This window comes from Phaethon aethereus (assembly GCF_964289735.1).
Source record: "Phaethon aethereus genome assembly, chromosome: 18".
NCBI lineage: Eukaryota > Metazoa > Chordata > Aves > Phaethontiformes > Phaethontidae > Phaethon > Phaethon aethereus.
This window is the reverse complement of record NC_138594.1, coordinates 9,426,541-9,436,283: the sequence shown is the minus strand read 5'-3', so window position 1 is coordinate 9,436,283 and position 9,743 is coordinate 9,426,541. Positions and strand designations below refer to the sequence as shown.

Sequence of the window (9,743 nt, the reverse complement as noted above, 5' to 3'; positions counted from 1 at the left end):
AACGCTGCTGTTGTCCTTTCTGCAGCGTTACTAAGCTGTGAATCATAGCCCGTGTTCATAGACTCTCCATAGTTCATCTTGAAGGAGTATTACGAGACTGGAGCAGATTATTGATGTAGGTAGAAGTCAACATTGTATGTGTCATGGAGGTTTACAATGGCCACTCAGATGCACTTCAATCTTCCAAAGTAACTGCCTAGGAATTTCTGTCAAAGCACAAATTATAACAGACAAACTGCCATTGCCTCTTTTGAGTATTTTACATGATTCCTGAACAGTTTTTGAAGTCGCTGGGGACGAATTCCAACACAGAAACCCCACAATTCCCTTCTAATACTTTTTTAATGACATTAAAAGGAACATCGGTAGTTCTCCACACTGAATGTCCTTTGCCCACTGGAAATGCAGTTGAGAGCGTCTTCTGCTGCAGACCACCCGGCTCTGTTTAAATTCTTGAGGGGGGTCACACATTTGTGCCAGGCTGCCCCATTTCACATGGAGAAGTATCAAGAGCATCGAGGAAGTCCCTGCACCACCAGCTGATGGGGCAGAAGAGGGAGCAGGAAGAGGCTGCTGGAAGAGTTTGGAGTTGAGTTAGTTAAGACGGGAGCAGTTGCACACCTTGCTATTCGGCATCCAATGTTTCCGCTAGAAACAGTGATTCACCAGTTAAGCTGAGGGGAAAATAGGAAAATTTGAGGGCGTATCTTCTGTTGAGACAATTTCCGCATTCACAGTGCAGTAACCTGGGTGCTTTAAAAATATTGGAAAAAACCAGCTTATTTGATCTTCGGCAGCCGGAGTGACCGTAGCACGGCGGGAAGCAGCTGGGGCTGCTGGCAGCTCGGCCCTGGGAGTCAGGGCTGTACCAGGCCTCGAGCGCTCGCCCGCGGTGGACACGGCGGGCAGCTGCCAGACTCTGCTGGAGTGCCCGGAGTTTTCTGTTGGTCCCGTTTTGGGACGGGGCAGGCGGGAGGCAGCGTTCCCCGACGGGTGTGCGCTCGCACCTGGAAGTACTCGCTTTGGTTTAGAAACCAAAGCCGAGACCTCCCCCGGGGACGGCGGCCGCGACGGGCGACACTGCCCCGGCCCGGGCCCCGGCCCCGCAACGTGACGGGGGCACCGCGGGGCCCTTCTGACCCCACCCGGGTCGCGGGAGCCGCCCCGCGCCTGGGTGCGCCCGCGGCCCCGCGCGTGGAAGGCGGCCCCTGGGGAGAGAGGGCGTCCCCGCCCCGCGGGGTAGAGGCGGGAGCGCGGCCCGGCCCCGCGCGAGAGGTACCGCCGCGGGCGGGTCCCGGGGCTGCCCGGCCCTCCCGCCGGGGCGGGGACGCGCCGCGTAGGTTCCCGGAAGGCCCCGGCCCCAGTTTCGTTTCTGGCGTTTCGGGGCAGGGGCAGCCGGGGCGATGGCAGCGCTGGCCAGGCCGCCGTCGGAGCCGGGGCTGGCGGCGCTGGAGGAGGAGCTGACCTGCTCCATCTGCCTCTGCCTCTTCAGGAGCCCCGTGACGGTGCCCTGCGGGCACAACTTCTGCGCCTCTTGCCTGGAGCTCTCCTGGGCCGGGCTGTCGGGCAACTTCAGCTGCCCGCAGTGCCGCGCCACCTTCGCGGGCCGCCCGCAGCTGCAGAAGAACACGGTGCTATGCCGGGTGGTGGAGCAGCTCCAGGGCTGCGCCGGAGCCGAGGCCGGGGCCGAGGAAGAGGAGGCGGCGGCGAGGTGCGCGACGGAGGCGGAAGCGGGCCCCGTCTGCTGCGACAGCTGCCAGCAGGCGCCCGCCGTGCAGACCTGCCTGACCTGCACCGCCTCCTTCTGCCCCGAGCACCTGCGGCCGCACCAGGACAGCCCCGCCTTCCGCGACCACCAGCTCTGCCCGCCCGTGCGCGACCTGCAGCAGCGCAAGTGCCCGCAGCACAACAAGCTCTTCGAGTTCTTCTGCACCCAGCACGGCAGCTGCATCTGCTCCCTCTGCCTCCTGGGGCACAAGCTGTGTCACACCAGCCCCCTGCAGCTGGCCAAGGCCGACACCGAGGTGAGCAGGCAGGGGCGGCCGACTCTGCCCCGGGGCTGGAGCACCCTCCGAGGGGCACCCCGGGAGCGCCCCTCCGCTCCCCCGGGGCCCGGCGGGTCTCTGGGCGCTGGGGCCGCGGGCTGTGGAGTGCCAGGAGGAGGCCGGACTGAGACCCGGAGTGTAAATCCCATGCCTGGCCTTGGCAGACCGTCATCTGCCCTCCCTCCACATCATCGGCGTCGTTCCTTGCGTTTTCCGCCTCTCCAAGATGGTGCCCCGGGGGTCTGGGAAGGCGCTGTCGTGGGGCTGGTTGACAGTTCCTGCCCCGAGCTGGGCTGACCGGTGAGACCTCCCGCCTCTGCGGCGGTCGCCCCGACTCCGAGCCTCCTCTGCTGCTCACTGCACGGGGTTTGCTGCGTGGCTGAGGGACTGTAGACAGACGTTGCTCTGTGTGTGTTCTTATGAAGCAAAGGATTATAAAAGTAGCCTAGGGAGAGCTCTAGCACGTAGATAAAAGCCAGGAGCAGGTTCTCCACGGGGAAGGAAGGGAAGGAAAGGAAGGAAGGACCTCCCCCTGGAAGGGAAGGAAGCCTGGCCTTCGCATCTCACAGCGCAGCTGAAAGTCAGAGGGTAGAGGAGTAAAGCACGCTTGAGGGTTTGACCACCAAAACTTTTCATCTGTTTGGTGTATACTGTTTTCCCTGCAAAGTCCTCCCTGATTTAGCTTAGCAGCATCTTGAACTAAAGGACTAAACTAAACTCACATCTGAGCAATAAAATTCTCAGTCAAAACGAGAGGGGTGAGCAGTAGCTTAACCTAGTGCCCAAAGTCCAACCTAAGAGCTAACATAAGGTTTATTCTTAGCACTGGGAACTGCTGTGCTGACAAAAGTGCTCAGTCCTTATCAAAAGAATGAGTCAGCAGCGTGCATCTTGCTGCTGGGAGAGGTGGAGCTGCGGGGAGGTGCTGGCTCCACAAGACATACGTGTCCAGGAGAGCACTTTTACATCCTGTAAGGTTAAGGAGCTGTAGGTTTTAAATTGATAGTGCTAAATGTTTACAGGGGTTATTTAAAACTCTGTAAATACGGTTCTTACTCCAGTAAGCATGACCTGACTGAGAGCAGACATGGCAACTGTTTCTGATATAGTTTCTGATCTCTTCTGTTGCAGTCCGCGCTGAAGAAGAGACTGATGGAGCTGCATAATCAGAGTGAGAGAGCTGCTCGAGCGATGAACACTGTGAAAACAAACCAAAGCCAAACTGTTGTAAGTGGGTAACTGTTCAAAATGCTGTTGGGTTGCTTGGCATACGCTGGCCACTACGTGTTGTTGATGCTTGTGCTCTTGTGACAATTGAGATTGCATTGGCAGGAGAAGACATTACTGGAAAGGAGCAGAAAAGAGGCATTTTGGCAGAGCCAGGCAGCTCCGTGGGAGATGGGAGTAACCCAACCACTGTGCAAGGGTTTTATGCCCACACGTGCTGACGCATCTGACTTGTATTGGGGCTCAAACCTGTCCTTTTCTGTTACACTGAAAATTGCATATGTATGCAGCCCAAGCTAAAGGATTAGTGAATTGTCATGGCTGCACCAGTGCAGAAAGGTGGGATGTCTCTTCCCCATAAATTAATACAACCAATCCTTGCTCTTAGTTGATGGTCGGGGTTTCTTTTAGTGCTGACAGCTGGATTGGATACGTCTCACTTGTACCATCCTTTCAGAACCAAGTGGTAGAGACAAAAAAACTGAAAAGTCGCTGGGGTAGCACTTCTGCGCTCCTCTGGAACACCTCTCGGAGGATCAGGAATTACTTCGTATTAACCAGAGATGCCACATCTCTGAGGCTAACAGCCGTGCAAGTGGATGTGCGGTGTCCGAGCTCACGGCGGCACCGCCCCGTCCTGGTGCCAGGAACAGCAAGATGGCAGGGCTGGGCTGGCCTCTGCCCAGTAGCCCCTGCAACAGGGGTCTGGAGACTGACAACTGGCCTGATTTCTTGGGAGTAAATGAGTTTTCTTTCCAAACTACATAGAAATACATAGCTTTTCTATTGCCTGTTTCAAGTAATTGAAGTCTATGTGTTTCTCAAAGGCTTGGGTTTTTCTTGTAGTAAGCAGTACTTTTGTCCACAAACTGTTCTTCTGAAACCAGTGTCTTGTCTGTTCTCATCTGCTCCAGGAGACAGCTTCCAGAAAGAAAGATTTGATCAGAAGTGAGTTTTCAGAAATTAAAGCTTTAATCGAAGAAAAAGAAAATCACACCTTAAAAGTAATTGCAGATGAAGAAAAAAGAGTTTGCAATAAGTTTGATTATGTTTACGGTATTCTGGGATCTAAGAAGAAGGAAATTCAGTCCCTCAAAGATCAGATTGAGATGGCACTGACTGAAGGTGACGACGTTCTGTTTTTGAAGGTAATATGTCCTTTAGATGCGAATCCAATTCTTTGTGTTTCTGGAATGCAGAATCACAAAAACCTGCTGTGGTAGTCCTGCTCTCCAGACACTTTCAGTCAAATGACAATGCAGTCGTGTGCAAGAACCTGCTGTGAAAGGATGTACTGGCAAGAACACAAATATCAATGAGAGGGTGCTGAAAGGAAGTGGTGTCTGGTAACTCCCCCCAATTCAGCCTCTGCCACAAGCAGAGGGGCCAGTGAGAGAACTCATCTCCACGAGGTGTGGCAGCTCCATGCCGTGACACCGACTGGTAGATCTTTCTCACTGCTTTAGATATCAGTTGAGAATTAACTCATACAGGTTGCTCCTGAAATCCTGCCATCGGTCACGTCTGACTAGCCCTTGCTCCTTTGAATTTGAGATGAATGCACAAAACCCAAGTAACACAAGTTACTTGGCTCTGTTTTTCTGTGTCTGCCACACAAGGTGTTCTGCATGAGATCTTCTCTTTCTCATTTCAGAGAGCAGCAGCACTGCAACAAATGTCAACAAAAGATGCTTTCGTCCCTGTAATTGAAATGGACCAAAACTTGATACAGTTCACTTACCAGTCTGCCGTTAACCTTAAAGACATTGTGAAACTTTCAGTGACTCAGTGTAAGGAGGCAAGAGCAGAAGGTACTGTATCGCTGGGAGAACGGGCATTTTCTGCCTTGGCTTTGAGTTCAAATGAGGCATCTTCCCCCTCCAATCCCAAATCCTTAAAAAAAAAATAGTGCAGCAAATATAGTTGGTTAATATAAACTGTCTTCCAACTTCTGTGGTCCTCCATTTAAAAAAAAATGCTATAGTCTGGGCTAAACTAGGAGAAAAAGTATGCCAGCATCTTTTATCTATACCTGGATACACTGATGAGTATCGTGATACTATGACCTTCTGGCACAACTCAGCCTTTATTCCTTAGGAATTTATGTTTTTATTATGTAGCAAGATTGGGTGCAGTTAGGATGTGGATTTGAGGAGAGACATAAAACGCTTCTGAGTGATAGGACTATGGTTACCCAACTGCAAAGGTGCTGATTGCATAAGTGTTATAGAACAAAGCCCTACTTACCCGGTTAAGCAAAAATATCTTTTGGACTGGGGCACGGGTATCTTCTATGCAGTTTCCATCTCTGCTGCGTATCACTTCAGTTCTAGTTGAATGACTGAAAAATAAGATTGAAAAATGTCCTTGCTCATACATTACTGTTCGTGGCAACACAAACCATAACGTAAAATATTGCCATTGCAGCAAAAATGACACCTGGGAAAACTAAGCCCATTCCAGCAGCTTCTCCAAACAAAACCTTTGTTGGGAAAAAAACTCGTAAGTACTAAAGAACATAATCCCTCTCCTAACTACGGTTTTACCATTAAATAAAAATTCAAGCAGTTACTCAAGAGCTGTTTGCTCTCATGGTGATGCAGTGATTATCTGTAGTGCGCACTTCGGCATGGGAAAGGGAGGGTGTTTCGGGCTATTTAGTGACGGGTGCCTTGTGAGCTGTAAGGCAGCAAGCTGCCCAGAGACGGAGGTGCACTGGGCTCGGTGTGTGCGTGCACCTGCAGTGGTGTCAGTGCAGGCTGTAAAGCAAAGCAGAGCCTCCCCACCCTCTGGTTCTTGCAGGGCTTTTTTTCATTTGTACTAAACATCTGCTGGCTTGTTTGATGGATTTGTATGTACTGAATCCTGCTTATGAGCTGTTAATGTTCTGGTTTTTTCCTCCCCCTCTTCACAAGAGCATACCCACAAAGAGAAGACCCTTTACCAGGCTCAAGACACTTTGCGGGTGGAGGCAGATACCAGTAAGTGGTGATTAATGGCAGCCTTCCTCAAACATTTGGCTAGCCACGTCTTGCTTACAGTCTAAGGCTGGGGTGATGGAGGCAGTCTTTGTGGCAGGTTATACTGGGGCCTTTCTGTGGTGTTTTGTCCAGAAACTAGTATTAGTGCGGCACTCCAGCCTGCTTGGAAGATCTTCCATATTCTCTTCCAAGTGTTACGAAACTACTTCTGTTACTTCCACTGAGCTCTTGACACACGGTCCTTTCCATTCAGAAGTCCTGGGTGTGGAGCACTCAGCAGGGTCTGTTGTGGATTTCTGGAGCTGAATGAACTTGTAGCTCCTGTTGCTGCTCTAGAAGATCTGTTGTAAAAAGAAGAGGAATAGTCTATGTGCCTCATGGGAACAGGCTTATTACCACTTGCCCTAACACGCTGCATCCTGGAGTAGAGATGAAGCTCCTTCCAGGCTTATGACCCTGTGAAATAGGAAGCATATAGTACATTGTGTTTCATGTGTAGCTTTCCAGTATGGGTGTATTTGTACATGGCTTCAACATGCTGGACTGTCAGCTTGATCTACTGCTGCCATCTTCTTTTTTCAGAAAAGCCATGACGACAGTGTTACAGCTGGCATAGTCTATCAGTGGTTTTCAGTCTCAGTAGAACTCACAGTTTAATTATTTTTTTTTCCCCCCTTTAGAAGAGAAAAAGAAACCTGTTAAACCTGGTGAGTCCAAACTTTCAGCACACTTATTCTAATTTTCATTGACTGCTCTTAAAAAGGTAAGTAGATGGTCACCAGTGTTGGTGTATTAAGCAAAAGTTCAACTCTTGCTCTGAGAAGGCTCTTACTAGTTACTATGAGAGTGGTCAAGCACAGAAAGAGGTTGCCCAGAGACAACAAGGGATTTCAAAACTTGACAAGACTGTCAGCAGCCTGAGCTAATATTGAAGTTAACCCTGCTTGGACTGGGAGGCTAAGTCAGATAATCTCTAGAGGTCCACTCCAACCTGAGCGTGTCTGTGACTGTGTGTTAAGCGTGCAGGGTGTCTTGTCAACTGACCTAAGTCTCTTTTCTTCTGTCGACACAGCGCCAGCCACGGGAACACCAAATGCTGCAGCTGCCGTTTCAACTAAAGAGCTTATTGACAGCTTTCTGAAGAAATCCAGAGAGGAGCTTTTGCAGTGTAAGCCACGCAACATTATGTTACTTAAAGATGAACTTGCTGCACTTACTGCAGTGGTGTTATGTGCCCTCTGTAGTTACCTATCTGATGAAAATACTTTTGAAGGGGTTTAGCTTGGTAGGTTATCAACTAGTTGTTACAAATAAAGGAAATTTTTGAAGGAGAAGGGGGCAAGAGGCTTTTAAGTGGTTCTTTTGCCAGATGAATCAAATTTATCTTTGGTGTTCATGTGTCTTTACAAAGGTAAGTGAAATTTCTTCAGTAACCTCTTTGGTTTCCCCCAAAATGACTTCACTAGGGCAGCCTAGAAATATGATGTAATGCACTGGATTTTTCTTTGAAATGAAATGCAAACTTTTATGTGAGCCCAGTGATGGCTGGCTTAAGATGCTATACCAGATGATATACAATATGGTACACCTTTCACTGATGGATTGGCAATCTTCTGCCAGCATATACTTGGGTGGTGAAGAAATCCCATGGGGATTTAGGAAGGAAGGAAATCTGCCCTTCATTTGCCAGCCCATGAAGAACACAGAGCTACAGTTGAACCCAGCAGCTATTGCTGTGGCCCTAAGAACTGCCTGCCCCGTGGAGGAGAGCAGATCAGGGACATAAACACGCACAGGAACAAGTGCCTAGGCAGGATGGTATAAATAAAAGTGCTTTGCTCCTCAGTACCTTCAGACGATTTATGTCATTGCAGATGCTGCTAACATCACACTGGATTACAACACCGCTCATAACAAAGTGATTCTGTCTGAGAGATATACCAGGATGTCTGTCTCAGACACCCCCCTGAATTATAACCACCATCCTCAGCGCTTCACTGATTGTTCCCAAGTGCTGGGGTTCCAGTGCTTCAAAAGAGGCATCCACTACTGGGAAGTGGAACTGCAGCAGAACAGCTTCTGTGGCATTGGCATCTGCTATGGCAGCATGGAGCGGCAGGGGCCGGAGAGCCGTCTGGGGAGGAACAGCAGTTCTTGGTGTATTGAGTGGTTTAATTCCAAAATATCATCCTGGCATAATGATGTTGAAAAGTGCTTACCCAATGTGAAGGCTACCAAGATTGGTGTGCTGCTCCACTGTGAGGGAGGGTTTGTGATTTTCATGGCTGTTGGGGAGAAACATAACTTGATCTATAAATTCAAAACCCAGTTTACTGAAGCCTTGTACCCTGCCTTCTGGTTATTTTCCAGTGGCACTGTTCTCTCTCTCTGCCAAGTGAAACAGTAAGGTCTCGTTATCTTAATTTAGTTCGCCTAAGTACTTACATGCAGATAATCAGTCCTGCAGTAACTCTTTGTATGTGTTAGTCTAAGAAGTCTTGAAGATTGAGACAAAAATTATTAGCTCTTTTAAGCAGTTTGGAAAATCTGCCGATTCTTTGGTCTGAATTGCTAAAGCCGTTAGATAGTCATTTAGTAAAATGTTGATGATTGATAGTAAAAACTACAATGAAAGAGTTTGCAAACACCTTGAGATTGACATTCTAAAAGTAAAGTTATGGTACAAACCATTGTTAGATGTCTTCAGTAGACCTGTGGCTTTTCTATGGCTTGCTGTAAAGGATCCCCAGAATTAATTTTCAGGTCTAAATGTGTTTCACGGGTAGCAGTAACTCCTTTGAGAAAGAAACAGCAAGAATTCCTTGAAAAATTCAGGTTCCAGGCTTTGAGGTAGGTCTCGGTGTTGCTGCCTTCTCTATACGCAGACTGTTGTCCGTAGTCAGGATTTGCAATACACATGGTCTTAGTGTATGACTCCATGAGATGGTACAGAATGAATTGTTAAAATCATTAAGTTCAGGCCTTATGATGCTGTTACAAAAGCCAATATGATAAATCTCATCAGAATAGAAAAGCAGATACTTTTAGAGTTGATGGATAAGAAATGGTGTCAGAATCACCACGAAATAAATGACATCGACTCAAGAGACTGGGAATACACCAGAGAGTCTTTAGGAAGACACCCTGCAGAGCAGTAGCGTGCTCCCTGTAGTAATGTGGTTTGTGGGGTGAAGCATTCTGTCTCATGTTCTGACCCAGAACATGCTTCACGTCTTCACACAGAAGGCTCTTCAATAGTTCATTTTTTGTGTGCTGAGGAGTTCAAGGAGTGCATTTTTGGCCTGCTTAGGCAGCATAAATATGCTCTTCACTTCAAGCAGGGTCCGCTGTCATAAAGCTTTTCCTCTTTGTGAGGCGGGATATTCTCTGCTGGTGTATCTTTAGTTGTTCAGGTGGTAGAAACTGGACTTCCTACATGTTATTGGGACTCTGATTTGAGTCTCAAGACAGTGTGCACAGTACATAAAAA

General features: G+C 48.9%; 1 protein-coding gene across 1 annotated transcript; it reads left to right on the top strand.

Annotated features, from left to right (window-relative positions):
• Nucleotides 1-1,324: 1,324 nt before the first annotated feature.
• Nucleotides 1,325-8,660, top strand: TRIM25 (tripartite motif containing 25; the record flags this gene model as incomplete). Its single annotated transcript, XM_082008341.1, has 8 exons — nt 1,325-2,024; nt 3,177-3,272; nt 4,187-4,420; nt 4,927-5,083; nt 5,700-5,774; nt 6,934-6,960; nt 7,326-7,421; nt 8,128-8,660. Exons 1-8 carry the CDS (start codon nt 1,404-1,406, stop codon nt 8,658-8,660), a joined length of 1,839 nt encoding a protein of 612 aa, XP_081864467.1. The 5' UTR covers nt 1,325-1,403.
• Nucleotides 8,661-9,743: the final 1,083 nt, after the last annotated feature.